The 25,824-nt window shown below is 40.5% G+C and overlaps 1 protein-coding gene across 5 annotated transcripts in view; it reads left to right on the top strand.

Moving 5' to 3' along the window:
• Window positions 1-25,824, top strand: part of LOC115191743 (endophilin-A1) — a 77,100-nt gene that overhangs the window by 36,863 nt on the left and 14,413 nt on the right. For all 5 annotated transcript variants that reach the window (XM_029749607.1, XM_029749606.1, XM_029749610.1 and 2 more), the window contains exons 3-5: window positions 21,480-21,552; window positions 22,194-22,337; window positions 22,986-23,119. In XM_029749607.1, the coding sequence (XP_029605467.1) occupies window positions 21,480-21,552; window positions 22,194-22,337; window positions 22,986-23,119 (351 nt within the window). The remainder of the gene's footprint in view (window positions 1-21,479; window positions 21,553-22,193; window positions 22,338-22,985; window positions 23,120-25,824) is intronic.

The following is a 25,824-nucleotide window of genomic DNA, read 5'->3' on the forward strand; positions in this document are numbered from 1 at the left end:
AGAATCCTCTCTTTCTATTTCTATAAGAATCCTCTCTTTCTATTTCTATAAGAATCCTCTCTTTCTATTTCTATAAGAATCCTCTCTTTCTACTTCTCTAAGAATCCTCTCTTTCTACTTCTCTAAGAATCTTCTCTTTCTACTTCTCTAAGAATCCTCTCTTTCTACTTCTCTAAGAATCCTCTCTTTCTACTTCTCTAAGAATCCTCTCTTTCTACTTCTCTAAGAATCCTCTCTTTCTACTTCTCTAAGAATCCTCTTTCTACTTCTCTAAGAATCCTCTTTCTACTTCTCTAAGAATCCTCTTTCTACTTCTCTAAGAATCCTCTCTTTCTTCTTCTTCAATATTACAATGTTGTGATGAATTAGCCCATTCTCCTAAGTCTTGTTCATTTGTGTTAGAAACTATATCCTCACCACTCCATGTTCTATTCACTCCTAGGGGTTATCCCCGTAGTTCTATTGTGTTACATTGTGCTGTGCACTGCATATTGACTTTTTTTTACATAAAAGAGAGAAGTTTTTCTCAATTTAAATGCCTTGGACAAATTCCTATGAAATTGCTTCTAGAAAGTGGGAAAATGAAGTGTGTGTGCATTGTGCTTGGGGAGAGATCATTCCAAAGCCATCATTCTGTAGTGTAGTCTCCTATTCTAGACAGCTGGGGAGTGTATAGAGGAGCCATGTATTTAAATACAGGGCTGAGTAGTGTATAGCAGAGCCATGTATTTAAATATAGGGCTGAGTAGTGTATAGCAGAGCCATGTATTTAAATATAGGGCTGAGGAGTGTATAGAGGAGCCATGTATTTAAATACAGGGCTGAGTAGTGTATAGCAGAGCCATGTATTTAAATATAGGGCTGAGGAGTGTATAGCAGAGCCATGTATTTAAATATAGGGCTGAGTAGTGTATAGCAGAGCCATGTATTTAAATACAGGGCTGAGTAGTGTATAGCAGAGCCATGTATTTAAATACAGGGCTGAGTAGTGTATAGCAGAGCCATGTATTTAAATACAGGGCTGAGTAGTGTATAGCAGAGCCATGTATTTAAATAGAGGGCTGAGTAGTGTATAGCAGAGCCATGTATTTAAATATAGGGCTGAGTAGTGTATAGCAGAGCCATTTATTTAAATATAGGGCTGAGTAGTGTATAGCAGAGCCATGTATTTAAATACAGGGCTGAGTAGTGTATAGCAGAGCCATGTATTTAAATACAGGGCTGAGTAGTGTATAGCAGAGCCATGTATTTAAATACAGGGCTGAGTAGTGTATAGCAGAGCCATGTATTTAAATATAGGGCTGAGTAGTGTATAGAGGAGCCATGTATTTAAATATAGGGCTGAGTAGTGTATAGCAGAGCCATGTATTTAAATATAGGGCTGAGTAGTGTATAGAGGAGCCATGTATTTAAATATAGGGCTGAGTAGTGTATAGCAGAGCCATGTATTTAAATACAGGGCTGAGTAGTGTATAGCAGAGCCATGTATTTAAATACAGGGCTGAGTAGTGTATAGCAGAGCCATGTATTTAAATATAGGGCTGAGTAGTGTATAGCAGAGCCATGTATTTAAATACAGGGCTGAGTAGTGTATAGAGGAGCCATGTATTTAAATATAGGGCTGAGTAGTGTATAGCAGAGCCATGTATTTAAATATAGGGCTGAGTAGTGTATAGAGGAGCCATGTATTTAAATATAGGGCTGAGTAGTGTATAGAGGAGCCATGTATTTAAATACAGGGCTGAGTAGTGTATAGCAGAGCCATGTATTTAAATATAGGGCTGAGTAGTGTATAGAGGAGCCATGTATTTAAATATAGGGCTGAGGAGTGTATAGAGGAGCCATGTATTTAAATACAGGGCTGAGGAGTGTATAGCAGAGCCATGTATTTAAATATAGGGCTGAATAGTGTATAGCAGAGCCATGTATTTAAATATAGGGCTGAGTAGTGTATAGCAGAGCCATGTATTTAAATATAGGGCTGAGTAGTGTATAGCAGGGCCATGTATTTAAATACAGGGCTGAGGAGTGTATAGCAGGGCCATGTATTTAAATATAGGGCTGAGGAGTGTATAGAGGAGCCATGTATTTAAATATAGGGCTGAGTAGTGTATAGAGGAGCCATGTATTTAAATACAGGGCTGAGTAGTGTATAGCAGAGCCATGTATTTAAATATAGGGCTGAGTAGTGTATAGAGGAGCCATGTATTTAAATATAGGGCTGAGTAGTGTATAGAGGAGCCATGTATTTAAATATAGGGCTGAGTAGTGTATAGCAGAGCCATGTATTTAAATACAGGGCTGAGTAGTGTATAGCAGAGCCATGTATTTAAATATAGGGCTGAGTAGTGTATAGAGGAGCCATGTATTTAAATATAGGGCTGAGTAGTGTATAGAGGAGCCATGTATTTAAATATAGGGCTGAGTAGTGTATAGCAGAGCCATGTATTTAAATACAGGGCTGAGTAGTGTATAGCAGAGCCATGTATTTAAATATAGGGCTGAGTAGTGTATAGCAGAGCCATGTATTTAAATATAGGGCTGAGTAGTGTATAGCAGAGCCATGTATTTAAATATAGGGCTGAGTAGTGTATAGAGGAGCCATGTATTTAAATATAGGGCTGAGTAGTGTATAGCAGAGCCATGTATTTAAATATAGGGCTGAGTAGTGTATAGAGGAGCCATGTATTTAAATATAGGGCTGAGTAGTGTATAGCAGAGCCATGTATTTAAATATAGGGCTGAGGAGTGTATAGAGGAGCCATGTATTTAAATATAGGGCTGAGTAGTGTATAGAGGAGCCATGTATTTAAATATAGGGCTGAGTAGTGTATAGAGGAGCCATGTATTTAAATATAGGGCTGAGTAGTGTATAGAGGAGCCATGTATTTAAATATAGGGCTGAGTAGTGTATAGCATAGCCATGTATTTAAATATAGGGCTGAGTAGTGTATAGAGGAGCCATGTATTTAAATATAGGGCTGAGTAGTGTATAGCAGAGCCATGTATTTAAATATAGGGCTGAGTAGTGTATAGCAGGGCCATGTATTTAAATATAGGGCTGAGTAGTGTATAGAGGAGCCATGAATTTAAATATAGGGCTGAGTAGTGTATAGCAGAGCCATGTATTTAAATATAGGGCTGAGTAGTGTATAGAGGAGCCATGTATTTAAATATAGGGCTGAGTAGTGTATAGCAGAGCCATGTATTTAAATATAGGGCTGAGTAGTGTATAGCAGGGCCATGTATTTAAATATAGGGCTGAGTAGTGTATAGAGGAAACATGAATTTAAATATAGGGCTGAGTAGTGTATAGCAGAGCCATGTATTTAAATATAGGGCTGAGTAGTGTATAGAGGAGCCATGTATTTAAATATAGGGCTGAGGAGTGTATAGAGGAGCCATGTATTTAAATACAGGGCTGAGGAGTGTATAGCAGAGCCATGTATTTAAATATAGGGCTGAATAGTGTATAGCAGAGCCATGTATTTAAATATAGGGCTGAGTAGTGTATAGCAGAGCCATGTATTTAAATATAGGGCTGAGTAGTGTATAGCAGGGCCATGTATTTAAATACAGGGCTGAGGAGTGTATAGCAGGGCCATGTATTTAAATATAGGGCTGAGGAGTGTATAGAGGAGCCATGTATTTAAATATAGGGCTGAGTAGTGTATAGAGGAGCCATGTATTTAAATACAGGGCTGAGTAGTGTATAGCAGAGCCATGTATTTAAATATAGGGCTGAGTAGTGTATAGAGGAGCCATGTATTTAAATATAGGGCTGAGTAGTGTATAGAGGAGCCATGTATTTAAATATAGGGCTGAGTAGTGTATAGCAGAGCCATGTATTTAAATACAGGGCTGAGTAGTGTATAGCAGAGCCATGTATTTAAATATAGGGCTGAGTAGTGTATAGAGGAGCCATGTATTTAAATATAGGGCTGAGTAGTGTATAGAGGAGCCATGTATTTAAATATAGGGCTGAGTTGTGTATAGCAGAGCCATGTATTTAAATACAGGGCTGAGTAGTGTATAGCAGAGCCATGTATTTAAATATAGGGCTGAGTAGTGTATAGCAGAGCCATGTATTTAAATATAGGGCTGAGTAGTGTATAGCAGAGCCATGTATTTAAATATAGGGCTGAGTAGTGTATAGAGGAGCCATGTATTTAAATATAGGGCTGAGTAGTGTATAGCAGAGCCATGTATTTAAATATAGGGCTGAGTAGTGTATAGAGGAGCCATGTATTTAAATATAGGGCTGAGTAGTGTATAGCAGAGCCATGTATTTAAATATAGGGCTGAGGAGTGTATAGAGGAGCCATGTATTTAAATATAGGGCTGAGTAGTGTATAGAGGAGCCATGTATTTAAATATAGGGCTGAGTAGTGTATAGAGGAGCCATGTATTTAAATATAGGGCTGAGTAGTGTATAGCAGAGCCATGTATTTAAATATAGGGCTGAGTAGTGTATAGCAGGGCCATGTATTTAAATATAGGGCTGAGTAGTGTATAGAGGAGCCATGAATTTAAATATAGGGCTGAGTAGTGTATAGCAGAGTCATGTATTTAAATATAGGGCTGAGTAGTGTATAGAGGAGCCATGTATTTAAATATAGGGCTGAGTAGTGTATAGCAGAGCCATGTATTTAAATATAGGGCTGAGTAGTGTATAGCAGGGCCATGTATTTAAATATAGGGCTGAGTAGTGTATAGAGGAAACATGAATTTAAATATAGGGCTGAGTAGTGTATAGCAGAGCCATGTATTTAAATATAGGGCTGAGTAGTGTATAGAGGAGCCATGTATTTAAATATAGGGCTGAGTAGTGTATAGAGGAGCCATGTATTTAAATATAGGGCTGAGTAGTGTATAGCAGAGCCATGTATTTAAATATAGGGCTGAGTAGTGTATAGCAGAGCCATGTATTTAAATACAGGGCTGAGTAGTGTATAGCAGAGCCATGTATTTAAATACAGGGCTGAGTAGTGTATAGCAGAGCCATGTATTTAAATATAGGGCTGAGTAGTGTATAGCAGAGCCATGTATTTAAATACAGGGCTGAGTAGTGTATAGAGGAGCCATGTATTTAAATATAGGGCTGAGTAGTGTATAGCAGAGCCATGTATTTAAATATAGGGCTGAGTAGTGTATAGAGGAGCCATGTATTTAAATAGAGGGCTGAGTAGTGTATAGAGGAGCCATGTATTTAAATACAGGGCTGAGTATTGTATAGCAGAGCCATGTATTTAAATATAGGGCTGAGTAGTGTATAGAGGAGCCATGTATTTAAATATAGGGCTGAGGAGTGTATAGAGGAGCCATGTATTTAAATACAGGGCTGAGGAGTGTATAGCAGAGCCATGTATTTAAATATAGGGCTGAGTAGTGTATAGCAGAGCCATGTATTTAAATATAGGGCTGAGTAGTGTATAGCAGAGCCATGTATTTAAATATAGGGCTGAGTAGTGTATAGCAGGGCCATGTATTTAAATACAGGGCTGAGGAGTGTATAGCAGGGCCATGTATTTAAATATAGGGCTGAGGAGTGTATAGCAGAGCCATGTATTTAAATACAGGGCTGAGGAGTGTATAGCGGAGCCATGTATTTAAGTATAGGGCTGAGTAGTGTATAGCAGGGCCATGTATTTAAATATAGGGCTGAGTAGTGTATAGAGGAGCCATGTATTTAAATATAGGGCTGAGTAGTGTATAGAGGAGCCATGTATTTAAATATAGGGCTGAGTAGTGTATAGCAGAGCCATGTATTTAAATACAGGGCTGAGTAGTGTATAGCAGAGCCATGTATTTAAATATAGGGCTGAGTAGTGTATAGAGGAGCCATGTATTTAAATATAGGGCTGAGTAGTGTATAGCAGAGCCATGTATTTAAATATAGGGCTGAGTAGTGTATAGAGGAGCCATGTATTTAAATATAGGGCTGAGTAGTGTATAGAGGAGCCATGTATTTAAATATAGGGCTGAGTAGTGTATAGCAGAGCCATGTATTTAAATACAGGGCTGAGTAGTGTATAGCAGAGCCATGTATTTAAATATAGGGCTGAGTAGTGTATAGAGGAGCCATGTATTTAAATATAGGGCTGAGTAGTGTATAGCAGAGCCATGTATTTAAATACAGGGCTGAGTAGTGTATAGCAGAGCCATGTATTTAAATACAGGGCTGAGTAGTGTATAGCAGAGCCATGTATTTAAATGCAGGGCTGAGTAGTGTATAGCAGAGCCATGTATTTAAATACAGGGCTGAGTAGTGTATAGAGGAGCCATGTATTTAAATATAGGGCTGAGTAGTGTATAGCAGAGCCATGTATTTAAATATAGGGCTGAGTAGTGTATAGAGGAGCCATGTATTTAAATATAGGGCTGAGTAGTGTATAGAGGAGCCATGTATTTAAATACAGGGCTGAGTAGTGTATAGCAGAGCCATGTATTTAAATATAGGGCTGAGTAGTGTATAGAGGAGCCATGTATTTCAATATAGGGCTGAGTAGTGTATAGAGGAGCCATGTATTTAAATATAGGGCTGAGTAGTGTATAGCGGAGCCATGTATTTAAATACAGGGCTGAGTAGTGTATAGCAGAGCCATGTATTTAAATATAGGGCTGAGTAGTGTATAGAGGAGCCATGTATTTAAATATAGGGCTGAGTAGTGTATAGCAGAGCCATGTATTTAAATATAGGGCTGAGTAGTGTATAGAGGAGCCATGTATTTAAATATAGGGCTGAGTAGTGTATAGCAGAGCCATGTATTTAAATATAGGGCTGAGTAGTGTATAGAGGAGCCATGTATTTAAATATAGGGCTGAGTAGTGTATAGCAGAGCCATGTATTTAAATATAGGGCTGAGGAGTGTATAGAGGAGCCATGTATTTAAATATAGGGCTGAGTAGTGTATAGAGGAGCCATGTATTTAAATATAGGGCTGAGTAGTGTATAGAGGAGCCATGTATTTAAATATAGGGCTGAGTAGTGTATAGCAGAGCCATGTATTTAAATATAGGGCTGAGTAGTGTATAGCAGGGCCATGTATTTAAATATAGGGCTGAGTAGTGTATAGAGGAGCCATGAATTTAAATATAGGGCTGAGTAGTGTATAGCAGAGTCATGTATTTAAATATAGGGCTGAGTAGTGTATAGAGGAGCCATGTATTTAAATATAGGGCTGAGTAGTGTATAGCAGAGCCATGTATTTAAATATAGGGCTGAGTAGTGTATAGCAGGGCCATGTATTTAAATATAGGGCTGAGTAGTGTATAGAGGAAACATGAATTTAAATATAGGGCTGAGTAGTGTATAGCAGAGCCATGTATTTAAATATAGGGCTGAGTAGTGTATAGAGGAGCCATGTATTTAAATATAGGGCTGAGTAGTGTATAGAGGAGCCATGTATTTAAATATAGGGCTGAGTAGTGTATAGCAGAGCCATGTATTTAAATATAGGGCTGAGTAGTGTATAGCAGAGCCATGTATTTAAATACAGGGCTGAGTAGTGTATAGCAGAGCCATGTATTTAAATACAGGGCTGAGTAGTGTATAGCAGAGCCATGTATTTAAATATAGGGCTGAGTAGTGTATAGCAGAGCCATGTATTTAAATACAGGGCTGAGTAGTGTATAGAGGAGCCATGTATTTAAATATAGGGCTGAGTAGTGTATAGCAGAGCCATGTATTTAAATATAGGGCTGAGTAGTGTATAGAGGAGCCATGTATTTAAATAGAGGGCTGAGTAGTGTATAGAGGAGCCATGTATTTAAATACAGGGCTGAGTATTGTATAGCAGAGCCATGTATTTAAATATAGGGCTGAGTAGTGTATAGAGGAGCCATGTATTTAAATATAGGGCTGAGGAGTGTATAGAGGAGCCATGTATTTAAATACAGGGCTGAGGAGTGTATAGCAGAGCCATGTATTTAAATATAGGGCTGAGTAGTGTATAGCAGAGCCATGTATTTAAATATAGGGCTGAGTAGTGTATAGCAGAGCCATGTATTTAAATATAGGGCTGAGTAGTGTATAGCAGGGCCATGTATTTAAATACAGGGCTGAGGAGTGTATAGCAGGGCCATGTATTTAAATATAGGGCTGAGGAGTGTATAGCAGAGCCATGTATTTAAATACAGGGCTGAGGAGTGTATAGCGGAGCCATGTATTTAAGTATAGGGCTGAGTAGTGTATAGCAGGGCCATGTATTTAAATATAGGGCTGAGTAGTGTATAGAGGAGCCATGTATTTAAATATAGGGCTGAGTAGTGTATAGAGGAGCCATGTATTTAAATATAGGGCTGAGTAGTGTATAGCAGAGCCATGTATTTAAATACAGGGCTGAGTAGTGTATAGCAGAGCCATGTATTTAAATATAGGGCTGAGTAGTGTATAGAGGAGCCATGTATTTAAATATAGGGCTGAGTAGTGTATAGCAGAGCCATGTATTTAAATATAGGGCTGAGTAGTGTATAGAGGAGCCATGTATTTAAATATAGGGCTGAGTAGTGTATAGAGGAGCCATGTATTTAAATATAGGGCTGAGTAGTGTATAGCAGAGCCATGTATTTAAATACAGGGCTGAGTAGTGTATAGCAGAGCCATGTATTTAAATATAGGGCTGAGTAGTGTATAGAGGAGCCATGTATTTAAATATAGGGCTGAGTAGTGTATAGCAGAGCCATGTATTTAAATACAGGGCTGAGTAGTGTATAGCAGAGCCATGTATTTAAATACAGGGCTGAGTAGTGTATAGCAGAGCCATGTATTTAAATGCAGGGCTGAGTAGTGTATAGCAGAGCCATGTATTTAAATACAGGGCTGAGTAGTGTATAGAGGAGCCATGTATTTAAATATAGGGCTGAGTAGTGTATAGCAGAGCCATGTATTTAAATATAGGGCTGAGTAGTGTATAGAGGAGCCATGTATTTAAATATAGGGCTGAGTAGTGTATAGAGGAGCCATGTATTTAAATACAGGGCTGAGTAGTGTATAGCAGAGCCATGTATTTAAATATAGGGCTGAGTAGTGTATAGAGGAGCCATGTATTTCAATATAGGGCTGAGTAGTGTATAGAGGAGCCATGTATTTAAATATAGGGCTGAGTAGTGTATAGCGGAGCCATGTATTTAAATACAGGGCTGAGTAGTGTATAGCAGAGCCATGTATTTAAATATAGGGCTGAGTAGTGTATAGAGGAGCCATGTATTTAAATATAGGGCTGAGTAGTGTATAGAGGAGCCATGTATTTAAATATAGGGCTGAGTAGTGTATAGCAGAGCCATGTATTTAAATACAGGGCTGAGTAGTGTATAGCAGAGCCATGTATTTAAATATAGGGCTGAGTAGTGTATAGCAGAGCCATGTATTTAAATATAGGGCTGAGTAGTGTATAGCAGAGCCATGTATTTAAATATAGGGCTGAGTAGTGTATAGAGGAGCCATGTATTTAAATATAGGGCTGAGTAGTGTATAGCAGAGCCATGTATTTAAATATAGGGCTGAGTAGTGTATAGAGGAGCCATGTATTTAAATATAGGGCTGAGTAGTGTATAGCAGAGCCATGTATTTAAATATAGGGCTGAGTAGTGTATAGAGGAGCCATGTATTTAAATATAGGGCTGAGTAGTGTATAGAGGAGCCATGTATTTAAATATAGGGCTGAGTAGTGTATAGAGGAGCCATGTATTTAAATATAGGGCTGAGTAGTGTATAGAGGAGCCATGTATTTAAATATAGGGCTGAGTAGTGTATAGCATAGCCATGTATTTAAATATAGGGCTGAGTAGTGTATAGAGGAGCCATGTATTTAAATATAGGGCTGAGTAGTGTATAGCAGAGCCATGTATTTAAATATAGGGCTGAGTAGTGTATAGCAGGGCCATGTATTTAAAAATAGGGCTGAGTAGTGTATAGAGGAGCCATGAATTTAAATATAGGGCTGAGTAGTGTATAGCAGAGCCATGTATTTAAATATAGGGCTGAGTAGTGTATAGAGGAGCCATGTATTTAAATATAGGGCTGAGTAGTGTATAGCAGAGCCATGTATTTAAATATAGGGCTGAGTAGTGTATAGCAGGGCCATGTATTTAAATATAGGGCTGAGTAGTGTATAGAGGAAACATGAATTTAAATATAGGGCTGAGTAGTGTATAGCAGAGCCATGTATTTAAATATAGGGCTGAGTAGTGTATAGAGGAGCCATGTATTTAAATATAGGGCTGAGTAGTGTATAGAGGAGCCATGTATTTAAATATAGGGCTGAGTAGTGTATAGCAGAGCCATGTATTTAAATATAGGGCTGAGTAGTGTATAGAGGAGCCATGTATTTAAATATAGGGCTGAGTAGTGTATAGAGGAGCCATGTATTTAAATATAGGGCTGAGTAGTGTATAGCAGAGCCATGTATTTAAATATAGGGCTGAGTAGTGTATAGCAGGGCCATGTATTTAAATATAGGGCTGAGTAGTGTATAGCAGGGCCATGTATTTAAATATAGGGCTGAGTAGTGTATAGAGGAGCCATGTATTTAAATATAGGGCTGAGGAGTGTATAGCAGAGCCATGTATTTAAATATAGGGCTGAGTAGTGTATAGAGGAGCCATGTATTTAAATACAGGGCTGAGTAGTGTATAGAGGAGCCATGTATTTAAATATAGGGCTGAGTAGTGTATAGCAGAGCCATGTATTTAAATATAGGGCTGAGGAGTGTATAGAGGAGCCATGTATTTAAATACAGGGCTGAGGAGTGTATAGCAGAGCCATGTATTTAAATATAGGGCTGAGTAGTGTATAGCAGAGCCATGTATTTAAATATAGGGCTGAGTAGTGTATAGCAGAGCCATGTATTTAAATATAGGGCTGAGTAGTGTATAGCAGAGCCATGTATTTAAATATAGGGCTGAGTAGTGTATAGCAGAGCCATGTATTTAAATATAGGGCTGAGTAGTGTATAGCAGAGCCATGTATTTAAATATAGGGCTGAGTAGTGTATAGCAGGGCCATGTATTTAAATACAGGGCTGAGGAGTGTATAGCAGGGCCATGTATTTAAATACAGGGCTGAGGAGTGTATAGCAGGGCCATGTATTTAAATATAGGGCTGAGGAGTGTATAGCAGAGCCATGTATTTAAATACAGGGCTGAGTAGTGTATAGCGGAGCCATGTATTTAAGTATAGGGCTGAGTAGTGTATAGCAGGGCCATGTATTTAAATATAGGGCTGAGTAGTGTATAGCAGAGCCATGTATTTAAATACAGGGCTGAGTAGTGTATAGCAGAGCCATGTATTTAAATATAGGCCTGAGTAGTGTATAGAGGAGCCATGTATTTAAATATAGGGCTGAGGAGTGTATAGAGGAGCCATGTATTTAAATACAGGGCTGAGGAGTGTATAGCAGAGCCATGTATTTAAATATAGGGCTGAGTAGTGTATAGCAGAGCCATGTATTTAAATATAGGGCTGAGTAGTGTATAGCAGAGCCATGTATTTAAATATAGGGCTGAGTAGTGTATAGCAGAGCCATGTATTTAAATATAGGGCTGAGTAGTGTATAGCAGAGCCATGTATTTAAATATAGGGCTGAGTAGTATATAGCAGGGCCATGTATTTAAATACAGGGCTGAGTAGTGTATAGCAGAGCCATGTATTTAAATACAGGGCTGAGTAGTGTATAGCAGAGCCATGTATTTAAATACAGGGCTGAGTAGTGTATAGAGGAGCCATGTATTTAAATATAGGGCTGAGTAGTGTATAGCAGAGCCATGTATTTAAATATAGGGCTGAGTAGTGTATAGAGGAGCCATGTATTTAAATATAGGGCTGAGTAGTGTATGGAGGAGCCATGTATTTAAATATAGGGCTGAGTAGTGTATAGCAGAGCCATGTATTTAAATACAGGGCTGAGTAGTGTATAGCAGAGCCATGTATTTAAATACAGGGCCGAGTAGTGTATAGCAGAGCCATGTATTTAAATATAGGGCTGAGTAGTGTATAGAGGAGCCATGTATTTAAATACAGGGCTGAGTAGTGTATAGAGGAGCCATGTATTTAAATATAGGGCTGGGTAGTGTATAGCAGAGCCATGTATTTAAATACAGGGCTGAGTAGTGTATAGCAGAGCCATGTATTTAAATACAGGGCTGAGGAGTGTATAGCAGAGCCATGTATTTAAATACAGGGCTGAGTAGTGTATAGAGGAGCCATGTATTTAAATATAGGGCTGAGTAGTGTATAGCAGAGCCATGTATTTAAATACAGGGCTGAGGAGTTTATAGAGGAGCCATGTATTTAAATATAGGGCTGAGGAGTGTATAGCAGAGCCATGTATTTACATATAGGGCTGAGGAGTGTATAGCAGAGCCATGTATTTAAACATAGGGCTGAGGAGTGTATAGCAGAGCCATGTATTTAAATATAGGGCTGAGTAGTGTATAGCAGAGCCATGTATTTAAATATAGGGCTGAGGAGTGTATAGCAGAGCCATGTATTTAAATATAGGGCTGAGGAGTGTATAGCAGAGCCATGTATTAAATATAGGGCTGAGTAGTGTATAGCAGAGCCATGTATTTAAATATAGGGCTGAGGAGTGTATAGAGGAGTCATGTATTTAAATATAGGGCTGAGGAGTGTATAGAGGAGCCATGTATTTAAATATAGGGCTGAGTAGTGTATAGCAGAGCCATTTATTTAAATATAGGGCTGAGTAGTGTATAGCAGAGCCATGTATTTAAATTCAGGGCTGAGTAGTGTATAGCAGAGCCATGTATTTAAGTACAGGGCTGAGTAGTGTATAGCAGAGCCATGTATTTAAATATAGGGCTGAGTAGTGTATAGAGGAGCCATGTATTTAAATATAGGGCTGAGTAGTGTATAGAGGAGCCATGTATTTAAATATAGGGCTGAGTAGTGTATAGCAGAGCCATGTATTTAAATATAGGGCTGAGTAGTGTATAGAGGAGCCATGTATTTAAATATAGGGCTGAGTAGTGTATAGAGGAGCCATGTATTTAAATATAGGGCTGAGGAGTATATAGCAGAGCCATGTATTTAAATATAGGGCTGAGTAGTGTATAGAGGAGCCATGTATTTAAATATAGGGCTGAGTAGTGTATAGCAGGGCCATGTATTTAAATACAGGGCTGAGTAGTGTATAGCAGGGCCATGTATTTAAATATAGGGCTGAGTAGTGTATAGCGGAGCCATGTATTTAAATATAGGGCTGAGGAGTGTATAGAGGAGCCATGTATTTAAATATAGGGCTGAGTAGTGTATAGGAGAGCCATGTATTTAAATATAGGGCTGAGTAGTGAATAGCAGAGCCATGTATTTAAATATAGGGCTTAGTAGTGAATAGCAGAGCCATGTATTTAAATATAGGGCTGAGTAGTGTATAGCAGAGCGATGTATTTAAATATAGGGCTGAGTAGTGTATAGAGGAGCCATGTATTTAAATATAGGGCTGAGTAGTGTATAGCAGAGCCATGTATTTAAATATAGGGCTGAGTAGTGTATAGAGGAGCCATGTATTTAAATATAGGGCTGAGGAGTGTATAGCAGAGCCATGTATTTAAATACAGGGCTGAGTAGTGTATAGAGGAGCCATGTATTTAAATATAGGGCTGAGTAGTGTATAGCAGAGCCATGTATTTAAATACAGGGCTGAGGAGTGTATAGAGGAGCCATGTATTTAAATATAGGGCTGAGGAGTGTATAGCAGAGCCATGTATTTAAATATAGGGCTGAGGAGTGTATAGCAGAGCCATGTATTTAAATATAGGGCTGAGGAGTGTATAGCAGAGCCATGTATTTAAATATAGGGCTGAGTAGTGTATAGCAGAGCCATGTATTTAAATATAGGGCTGAGGAGTGTATAGCAGAGCCATGTATTTAAATATAGGGCTGAGGAGTGTATAGCAGAGCCATGTATTTAAATATAGGGCTGAGGAGTGTATAGCAGAGCCATGTATTTAAATATAGGGCTGAGTAGTGTATAGCAGAGCCATGTATTTAAATATAGGGCTGAGGAGTGTATAGCAGAGCCCTGTATTTAAATAGAGGGCTGAGTAGTGTATAGCAGAGCCATGTATTTAAATATAGGGCTGAGTAGTGTATAGCAGAGCCATGTATTTAAATATAGGGCTGAGTAGTGTATAGCAGAGCCATGTATTTAAATATAGGGCTGAGTAGTGTATAGCAGAGCCATGTATTTAAATATAGGGCTGAGGAGTGTATAGAGGAGCCATGTATTTAAATATAGGGCTGAGGAGTGTATAGAGGAGCCATGTATTTAAATATAGGGCTGAGTAGTGTATAGCAGAGCCATTTATTTAAATATAGGGCTGAGTAGTGTATAGCAGAGCCATGTATTTAAATACAGGGCTGAGTAGTGTATAGCAGAGCCATGTATTTAAATATAGGGCTGAGGAGTGTATAGCAGAGCCCTGTATTTAAATAGAGGGCTGAGTAGTGTATAGCAGAGCCATGTATTTAAATATAGGGCTGAGTAGTGTATAGCAGAGCCATGTATTTAAATATAGGGCTGAGTAGTGTATAGCAGAGCCATGTATTTAAATATAGGGCTGAGTAGTGTATAGCAGAGCCATGTATTTAAATATAGGGCTGAGGAGTGTATAGAGGAGCCATGTATTTAAATATAGGGCTGAGGAGTGTATAGAGGAGCCATGTATTTAAATATAGGGCTGAGTAGTGTATAGCAGAGCCATTTATTTAAATATAGGGCTGAGTAGTGTATAGCAGAGCCATGTATTTAAATACAGGGCTGAGTAGTGTATAGCAGAGCCATGTATTTAAGTACAGGGCTGAGTAGTGTATAGCAGAGCCATGTATTTAAATATAGGGCTGAGTAGTGTATAGAGGAGCCATGTATTTAAATATAGGGCTGAGTAGTGTATAGAGGAGCCATGTATTTAAATATAGGGCTGAGTAGTGTATAGCAGAGCCATGTATTTAAATATAGGGCTGAGTAGTGTATAGAGGAGCCATGTATTTAAATATAGGGCTGAGTAGTGTATAGAGGAGCCATGTATTTAAATATAGGGCTGAGTAGTGTATAGAGGAGCCATGTAATTAAATATAGGGCTGAGTAGTGTATAGCGGAGCCATATATTTAAATATAGGGCTGAGGAGTGTATAGCAGAGCCATGTATTTAAATATGGGGCTGAGTAGTGTATAGAGGAGCCATGTATTTAAATATAGGGCTGAGTAGTGTATGGAGGAGCCATGTATTTAAATATAGGGCTGAGTAGTGTATAGCAGAGCCATGTATTTAAATACAGGGCTGAGTAGTGTATAGCAGAGCCATGTATTTAAATACAGGGCCGAGTAGTGTATAGCAGAGCCATGTATTTAAATATAGGGCTGAGTAGTGTATAGAGGAGCCATGTATTTAAATACAGGGCTGGGTAGTGTATAGAGGAGCCATGTATTTAAATATAGGGCTGGGTAGTGTATAGCAGAGCCATGTATTTAAATACAGGGCTGAGTAGTGTATAGCAGAGCCATGTATTTAAATACAGGGCTGAGGAGTGTATAGCAGAGCCATGTATTTAAATACAGGGCTGAGGAGTGTATAGCAGAGCCATGTATTTACATATAGGGCTGAGGAGTGTATAGCAGAGCCATGTATTTAAACATAGGGCTGAGGAGTGTATAGCAGAGCCATGTATTTAAATATAGGGCTGAGTAGTGTATAGCAGAGCCATGTATTTAAATATAGGGCTGAGGAGTGTATAGCAGAGCCATGTATTTAAATATAGGGCTGAGGAGTGTATAGCAGAGCCATGTATTTAAATATAGGGCTGAGGAGTGTATAGCAGAGCCATGTATTAAATATAGGGCTGAGTAGTGTATAGCAGAGCCATGTATTTAAATATAGGGCTGAGTAGTGTATAGCAGAGCCATGTATTTAAATATAGGGCTGAGGAGTGTATAGCAGAGCCATGTATTTAAATAGAGGGCTGAGTAGTGTATAGCAGAGCCATGTATTTAAATATAGGGCTGAGTAGTGTATAGGAGAGCCATGTATTTAAATATAGGGCTGAGTAGTGTATAGCAGAGCCATGTATTTAAATATAGGGCTGAGTAGTGTATAGCAGAGCCATGTATTTAAATATAGGGCTGAGGAGTGTATAGAGGAGTCATGTATTTAAATATAGGGCTGAGGAGTGTATAGAGGAGCCATGTATTTAAATATAGGGCTGAGTAGTGTATAGCAGAGCCATTTATTTAAATATAGGGCTGAGTAGTGTATAGCAGAGCCATGTATTTAAATTCAGGGCTGAGTAGTGTATAGCAGAGCCATGTATTTAAGTACAGGGCTGAGTAGTGTATAGCAGAGCCATGTATTTAAATATAGGGCTGAGTAGTGTATAGCAGAGCAATGTATTTAAATATAGGGCTGAGTAGTGTATAGAGGAGCCATGTATTTAAATATAGGGCTGAGTAGTGTATAGAGGAGCCATGTATTTAAATATAGGGCTGAGTAGTGTATAGCAGAGCCATGTATTTAAATATAGGGCTGAGTAGTGTATAGAGGAGCCATGTATTTAAATATAGGGCTGAGTAGTGTATAGAGGAGCCATGTATTTAAATATAGGGCTGAGGAGTATATAGCAGAGCCATGTATTTAAATATAGGGCTGAGTAGTGTATAGAGGAGCCATGTATTTAAATATAGGGCTGAGTAGTGTATAGCAGGGCCATGTATTTAAATACAGGGCTGAGTAGTGTATAGCAGGGCCATGTATTTAAATATAGGGCTGAGTAGTGTATAGCGGAGCCATGTATTTAAATATAAGGCTGAGGAGTGTATAGAGGAGCCATGTATTTAAATATAGGGCTGAGTAGTGTATAGGAGAGCCATGTATTTAAATATAGGGCTGAGTAGTGAATAGCAGAGCCATGTATTTAAATATAGGGCTTAGTAGTGAATAGCAGAGCCATGTATTTAAATATAGGGCTGAGTAGTGTATAGCAGAGCGATGTATTTAAATATAGGGCTGAGTAGTGTATAGAGGAGCCATGTATTTAAATATAGGGCTGAGTAGTGTATAGCAGAGCCATGTATTTAAATATAGGGCTGAGGAGTGTATAGCAGAGCCATGTATTTAAATATAGGGCTGAGTAGTGTATAGCAGAGCCATGTATTTAAATATAGGGCTGAGTAGTGTATAGCAGAGCCATGTATTTAAATATAGGGCTGAGTAGTGTATAGCAGAGCCATGTATTTAAATATAGGGCTGAGGAGTGTATAGAGGAGCCATGTATTTAAATATAGGGCTGAGGAGTGTATAGAGGAGCCATGTATTTAAATATAGGGCTGAGTAGTGTATAGCAGAGCCATTTATTTAAATATAGGGCAGAGTAGTGTATAGCAGAGCCATGTATTTAAATACAGGGCTGAGTAGTGTATAGCAGAGCCATGTATTTAAGTACAGGGCTGAGTAGTGTATAGCAGAGCCATGTATTTAAATATAGGGCTGAGTAGTGTATAGAGGAGCCATGTATTTAAATATAGGGCTGAGTAGTGTATAGAGGAGCCATGTATTTAAATATAGGGCTGAGTAGTGTATAGCAGAGCCATGTATTTAAATATAGGGCTGAGTAGTGTATAGAGGAGCCATGTATTTAAATATAGGGCTGAGTAGTGTATAGAGGAGCCATGTATTTAAATATAGGGCTGAGTAGTGTATAGAGGAGCCATGTAATTAAATATAGGGCTGAGTAGTGTATAGCGGAGCCATATATTTAAATATAGGGCTGAGGAGTGTATAGCAGAGCCATGTATTTAAATATAGGGCTGAGTAGTGTATAGAGGAGCCATGTATTTAAATAGAGGGCTGAGTAGTGAATAGAGGAGCCATGTATTTAAATAGAGGGCTGAGTAGTGTATAGAGGAGCCATGTATTTAAATACAGGGCTGAGGAGTGTATAGCAGAGCCATGTATTTAAATATAAGGCTGAGTAGTGTATAGAGGAGCCATGTATTTAAATACAGGGCTGAGGAGTGTATAGAGGAGCCATGTATTTAAATACAGGGCTGAGGAGTGTATAGCAGAGCCATGTATTTAAATATAGGGCTGAGTAGTGTATAGCAGAGCCATGTATTTAAATAGAGGGCTGAGTAGTGTATAGAGGAGCCATGTATTTAAATATAGGGCTGAGTAGTGTATAGCAGAGCCATGTATTTAAATACAGGGCTGAGTAGTGTATAGCAGAGCCATGTATTTAAATACAGGGCTGAGTAGTGTATAGCAGGGCCATGTATTTAAATACAGGGCTGAGTAGTGTATAGCAGAGCCATGTATTTAAATACAGGGCTGAGTAGTGTATAGCAGGGCCATGTATTTAAATACAGGGCTGAGGAGTGTATAGCAGAGCCATGTATTTAAATATAGGGCTGAGTAGTGTATAGAGGAGCCATGTATTTAAATATAGGGCTGAGTAGTGTATAGCAGAGCCATGTATTTAAATATAGGGCTGAGTAGTGTATAGAGGAGCCATGTATTTAAATATAGGGCTGAGTAGTGTATAGCAGAGCCATGTATTTAAATATAGGGCTGAGGAGTGTATAGAGCAGCCATGTATTTAAATATAGGGCTGAGTAGTGTATAGAGGAGCCATGTATTTAAATATAGGGCTGAGTAGTGTATAGCAGAGCCATGTATTTAAATATAGGGCTGAGTAGTGTATAGAGGAGCCATGTATTTAAATACAGGGCTGAGGAGTGTATAGCAGAGCCATGTATTTAAATATAGGGCTGAGTAGTGTATAGAGGAGCCATGTATTTAAATATAGGGCTGAGTAGTGTATAGCAGAGCCATGTATTTAAATACAGGGCTGAGTAGTGTATAGCAGAGCCATGTATTTAAATATAGGGCTGAGTAGTGTATAGAGGAGCCATGTATTTAAATATAGGGCTGAGTAGTGTATAGCAGAGCCATGTATTTAAATATAGGGCTGAGTAGTGTATAGCAGAGCCATGTATTTAAATACAGAGCTGAGTAGTGTATAGAGGAGCCATGTATTTAAATATAGGGCTGAGTAGTGTATAGCAGAGCCATGTATTTAAATATAGGGCTGAGTAGTGTATAGCAGGGCCATGTATTTAAATATAGGGCTGAGTAGTGTATAGCAGAGCCATGTATTTAAATATAGGGCTGAGTAGTGTATAGAGGAGCCATGTATTTAAATAGAGGGCTGAGTAGTGTATAGAGGAGCCATGTATTTAAATACAGGGCTGAGTAGTGTATAGCAGAGCCATGTATTTAAATATAGGGCTGAGTAGTGTATAGCAGAGCCATGTATTTAAATAGAGGGCTGAGTAGTGTATAGAGGAGCCATGTATTTAAATATAGGGCTGAGTAGTGTATAGCAGAGCCATGTATTTAAATACAGGGCTGAGTAGTGTATAGAGGAGCCATGTATTTAAATATAGGGCTGAGTAGTGTATAGCAGAGCCATGTATTTAAATATAGGGCTGAGTAGTGTATAGCAGAGCCATGTATTTAAATATAGGGCTGAGTAGTGTATAGAGGAGCCATGTATTTAAATATAGGGCTGAGTAGTGTATAGCAGAGCCATGTATTTAAATATAGGGCTGAGTAGTGTATAGCAGAGCCATGTATTTAAATACAGGGCTGAGTAGTGTATAGAGGAGCCATGTATTTAAATATAGGGCTGAGTAGTGTATAGCAGAGCCATGTATTTAAATACAGGGCTGAGTAGTGTATAGCAGGGCCATGTATTTAAATATAGGGCTGAGTAGTGTATAGCAGAGCCATGTATTTAAATATAGGGCTGAGTAGTGTATAGAGGAGCCATGTATTTAAATATAGGGCTGAGTAGTGTATAGCAGAGCCATGTATTTAAATACAGGGCTGAGTAGTGTATAGCAGAGCCATGTATTTAAATATAGGGCTGAGTAGTGTATAGAGGAGCCATGTATTTAAATACAGGGCTGAGTAGTGTATAGCAGAGCCATGTATTTAAATATAGGGCTGAGTAGTGTATAGAGGAGCCATGTATTTAAATATAGGGCTGAGTAGTGTATAGCAGAGCCATGTATTTAAATATAGGGCTGAGTAGTGTATAGCAGAGCCATGTATTTAAATACAGGGCTGAGTAGTGTATAGAGGAGCCATGTATTTAAATATAGGGCTGAGTAGTGTATAGCAGAGCCATGTATTTAAATACAGGGCTGAGTAGTGTATAGCAGGGCCATGTATTTAAATACAGGGCTGAGTAGTGTATAGAGGAGCCATGTATTTAAATACAGGGCTGAGTAGTGTATAGCAGGGCCATGTATTTAAATATAGGGCTGAGTAGTGTATAGCAGAGCCATGTATTTAAATACAGGGCTGAGTAGTGTATAGCAGGGCCATGTATTTAAATATAGGGCTGAGTAGTGTATAGCAGAGCCATGTATTTAAATATAGGGCTCTGGCGTATAGTAGTGTGAGGTCTGTGTTGAAGAAGGCACTACAGAGTAAAACCCCTTCATGTTCTGTCCAGGCATGTTGTCTCTCCCTCCACCTCCACACTACAGAGTAAAACCCCTTCATGTTCTGTCCAGGCATGTTGTCTCTCCCTCCACCTCCACACTACAGAGTAAAACCCCTTCATGTTCTGTCCAGGCATGTTGTCTCTCCCTCCACCTCCACACTACAGAGTAAAACCCCTCCATGTTCTGTCCAGGCATGTTGTCTCTCCCTCCACCTCCACACTACAGAGTAAAACCCCTTCATGTTCTGTCCAGGCATGTTGTCTCTCCCTCCACCTCCACACTACAGAGTAAAACCCCTTCATGTTCTGTCCAGGCATGTTGTCTCTCCCTCCACCACCACACTACAGAGTAAAACCCCTCCATGTTCTGTCCAGGCATGTTGTCTCTCCCTCCACCACCAGACTACAGAGTAAAACCCCTCCATGTTCTGTCCAGGCATGTTGTCTCTCCCTCCACCTCCACACTACAGAGTAAAACCCCTCCATGTTCTGTCCAGGCATGTTGTCTCTCCCTCCACCTCCACACTACAGAGTAAAACCCCTTCATGTTCTGTCCAGGCATGTTGTCTCTCCCTCCACCTCCACACTACAGAGTAAAACCCCTCCATGTTCTGTCCAGGCATGTTGTCTCTCCCTCCACCTCCACACTACAGAGTAAAACCCCTTCATGTTCTGTCCAGGCATGTTGTCTCTCCCTCCACCTCCACACTTTCCTCTCTCACTTCTCTCTCTTCTGTCTGTCTTAATCTCTTGCTTCTCTCCCTCCTCTCTTTTGTCTTTCTGCCTTAATTTTTCACTTCTCTCTCTCTCTCCCTCCCTCTCCTCTCTCTCACTTTTCTGTCTTAATCTCTCTCTAACCTCTCGCTCCCTCACCCCCTCTCTTTTCTGTCTTTGTCTTAATCTCTCTCTGTCTTCCTCCCCCCTCTCTCCCTATAAATATCTGTGTGGGTTGTAGAAGGTGGACACCACCAGTAGGGCGGTGATGGACATTATGACCAAGACCACTGAGTATCTGCAGCCCAACCCAGGTGAGAGATGCATACCATGTCTGGTCTCAGATGGCACCCTATCCCCTATATAGTGCACTACATTTAACCCTGCTGAAGATAAATGCACAGTGTTTTGGTCAACCCTTTTAATAGATTTTTATTTAATAAATTATACACATGACAATACACCATAATCAAGCAGGTTTAAAAAGTAAACTTGTACGGCAAGTTGTCACGGTTGTTTGTAAGGAGGAGCGGACCAAAGTGCAGCGTGTATGTTGTTCCACATTTTATTTACACTGTGAAACTATGCAATACATATAAACAAACTTGAATAACAAAAAACAACAAACCGTGACGCAGAGGTGAAACATACACTACTCAAAGACAATCTCCCACAAACCCAGGTGGGAAAAAAAACCTACTTAAGTATGATCTCCAATTAGAGACAACGAGGACCAGCTGCCTCTAATTGGAGATCATCCCAAACAAAACCCCAACATAGAAATACAAAACTAGACCCTGACAACATAGAAATAGAAAACATAGGAGAAAAAAACCTGTCACGCCCTAACCTACTCTACCCTAGAAAATAACATCTTTCTATGGTCAGGACGTGACACAAGTTTGATTGATTTAATTGAGTGATTCATGAATTAATTAATTGTTTGCGTGTACAGCTTCCAGAGCCAAGATGACCATGATCAACTCCATGTCTAAGATGCGTGGCCAGGAGAAGGGTCTGGGCTACATCCAGACCGAGACCGTCCTGGGAGAGTCCATGCAGAAGTTTGGCAGGGAGCTCGGGGAAGAGTCCAACTTTGGTAAGTCACTATGGCCGTGTCAGAATACCCGTATTTGCCTTCTAAATAGTAGGCTTTTGGGTATACGAAAATATAACGTTTTATAGGATGTGACATTTCTAAAATGTTGTATGGTTTAAATGCCAGGATGTTATACTCATTTAGTCTTTTCATCAAGTAGAATTCGCTGCACACTATTGGAGAGAATCATCTTTTTGCACGTGTTTGAACATGTTTGACAACAGCTCATAATCAGAATAGGGGACTCGCTCTACAAAAATGTACGAATGACGGGGAACAAACGCGCATTTGATGATGCCTTCTCAGTATGGATGAGTAGTATGTTGAAATGATAATTGTTGCTTACTGCATACCTTTCTACTAAACAGTATGTTCTAAATAGTATGTAGTATTATTAGTACCCAGAATGTAGTTTTAGTTAGTAGTAGGCAAGACCGATTTCGATCACCGCCATTGTCTATTTATAATGGTGCTGATTGCTAGCCTGCCCAAGATTTGTTTGTGAGGTCTTGCCGACTCATAAGACCAAACAGACAAAGGAGCGGGCTAGCTTAGCGCTCATAAACAACATTGATGTGCAAACTCCTCAACTTTTCTGAAGGAGATGGAGGAGTACATGTTGTTATATTATGCCCCTGTGTGTTCCAGGCCTGGCTCTGATCGATGCTGGGGAGTCCATGCGTGAGCTGGGCGAGGTGAAGGACGCTCTAGACATGGAGGTCAAGCAGAACTTCCTGGACCCGCTGCAGACCCTCCACGACAAAGACCTCAAGGAGATTGCGGTGAGACTGGATTTATTAATCTTATTTTATATTTTATGCAACATTGAGACCCAGACAGGGGGGAAAGTAAGGCCGTCCGGTAATACAATATGCCCAAAAACTATAGGCTACTACACCACTAGTTAACATTACTGCATGTCAGCGCAAACTCACTGGAAACCAGGTGGTATACGCTCCACATTGCGTTGTGGTTTGAGGAGAACACTTACATTTTGTGAAGGCGGAGATGAATGGCCGAGACCAAGGCGCGCGTGGACAACAGTGGATTAATTAATTCAGGCTACAAGTGTAGGCCTAATGACAATGGCAGAATGTCATTACAATACACAAGTGTTTTTGTAACATATGTCTCTTTCAATTCATCAAATTGCGGGTGCACAGAGCACTGTTGGGGTTTGGATGCTGAAATAATTTTCTGAGTGGAGGAATGTGCGCAGGTAGGCTACAGGAGCGCCTTGGTTAAGTGATTGTTTGACAATCAGATGGAAACATCATGACTGGTTGTGTTTATGCCACAATTAGAAGGCATATGCGGCGTGTCTATAAGGCTAGGGGAAGTTTTCCCTGAAGTACATTTGAAGTAGCTTCTTTAAAAACAAAAAAGCTGTAGATTGTTGGAAATAGCATAGCCCACAATCGAAGGGCCCGCAATTTGGGCAAATACCAAATAGATGATTGTTGAGTTGCGACTATCATTTACATTACATTTACATTTAAGTCATTTAGCAGACGCTCTTATCCAGAGCGACTTACAAATTGGTGCATTCACCTTATGATATCCAGTGGAACAACCACTTTACAATAGTGCATCTAAATCTTTTAGGGGGGGGGGTTAGAAGGATTACTTTATCCTATCCCAGGTATTCCTTAAAGAGGTGGGGTTTCAGGTGTCTCCGGAAGGTGGTGATTGACTCCGCTGTCCTGGCGTCGTGAGGGAGCTTGTTCCACCATTGGGGTGCCAGAGCAGCGAACAGTTTTGACTGGGCTGAGCGGGAACTGTGCTTCCTCAGAGGTAGGGAGGCGAGCAGGCCAGAGGTGGATGAACGCAGTGCCCTTGTTTGGGTGTAGGGCCTGATCAGAGCCTGAAGGTACAGAGGTGCCGTTCCCCTCACAGCTCCGTAGGCAAGCACCATGGACTTGTAGAGGATGCGAGCTTCAACTGGAAGCCAGTGGAGAGAGCGGAGGAGCGGGGTGACGTGAGAGAACTTGGGAAGGTTGAACACCAGACGGGCTGCGGCGTTCTGGATGAGTTGTAGGGGTTTAATGGCACAGGCAGGGAGCCCAGCCAACAGCGAGTTGCAGTAATCCAGACGGGAGATGACAAGTGCCTGGACTAGGACCTGCGCCGCTTCCTGTGTGAGGCAGGGTCGTACTCTGCGAATGTTGTAGAGCATGAACCTACAGGATCGGGTCACCACCTTGATGTTAGTGGAGAACGACAGGGTGTTGTCCAGGGTTACGCCAAGGTTCTTAGCACTCTGGGAGGAGGACACAAGGGAGTTGTCAACCGTGATGGTGAGATCATGGAACGGGCAGTCCTTCCCCGGGAGGAAGAGCAGCTCCGTCTTGCCGAGGTTCAGCTTGAGGTGGTGATCCGTCATCCACACTGATATGTCTGCCAGACATGCAGAGATGCGATTCGCCACCTGGTTATCAGAAGGGGGAAAGGAGAAGTGTGTCGTCTGCGTAGCAATGATAGGAGAGACCATGTGAGGATATGATATGACAGAGCCAAGTGACTTGGTGTATAGTGAGAATAGGAGAGGGCCTAGAACAGAGCCCTGGGGGACACCAGTGGTGAGAGCACGTGGTGCGGAGACAGATTCTCGCCACGCCACCTGGTAGGAGCGACCTGTCAGGTAGGACGCAATCCAAGCGTGGGCCGCGCCGGAGATGCCCAGCTCGGAGAGGGTGGAGAGGAGGATCTGATGGTTCACAGTATCAAAGGCAGCAGATAGGTCTAGAAGGATGAGAGCAGAGGAGAGAGAGTTAGCTTTAGCAGTGCGGAGAGCCTCCGTGACACAGAAAAGAGCAGTCTCAGTTGAATGCCCAGTCTTGAAACCTGACTGATTAGGATCAAGAAGGTCATTCTGAGAGAGATAACAGGAGAGCTGGCCAAGGACGGCACGTTCAAGAGTTTTGGAGAGAAAAGAAAGAAGGGATACTGGTCTGTAGTTGTTGACATCGGAGGGATCGAGTGAAGGTTTTTTCAGAAGGAGTGCAACTCTCGCTCTCTTGAAGACGGAAGGGACGTAGCCAGCGGTCAAGGATGAGTTGATGAGCGAGGTGAGGTAGGGGAGAAGGTCTCCGGAAATGGTCTGGAGAAGAGAGGAGGGGGGATAGGGTCAAGTGGGCAGGTTGTTGGGCGGCCGGCCGTCACAAGACGCGAGATTTCATCTGGAGAGAGAGGGGAGAAAGAGGTCAAAGCACAGGGTAGGGCAGTGTGAGCAGGACCAGCGGTGTCGTTTGACTTAGCAAACGAGGATCGGATGTCGTCAACCTTCTTTTCAAAATGGTTGACGAAGTCATCTGCAGAGAGGGAGGAGGGGGGGAGGGGGAGGAGGATTCAGGAGGGAGGAGAAGGTAGCAAAGAGCTTCCTAGGGTTAGAGGCAGATGCTTGGAATTTAGAGTGGTAGAAAGTGGCTTTAGCAGCAGAGACAGAAGAGGAAAATGTAGAGAGGAGGGAGTGAAAGGATGCCAGGTC

Source organism: Salmo trutta, chromosome 4 (assembly GCF_901001165.1).
Source record: "Salmo trutta chromosome 4, fSalTru1.1, whole genome shotgun sequence".
Lineage (NCBI taxonomy): Eukaryota > Metazoa > Chordata > Actinopteri > Salmoniformes > Salmonidae > Salmo > Salmo trutta.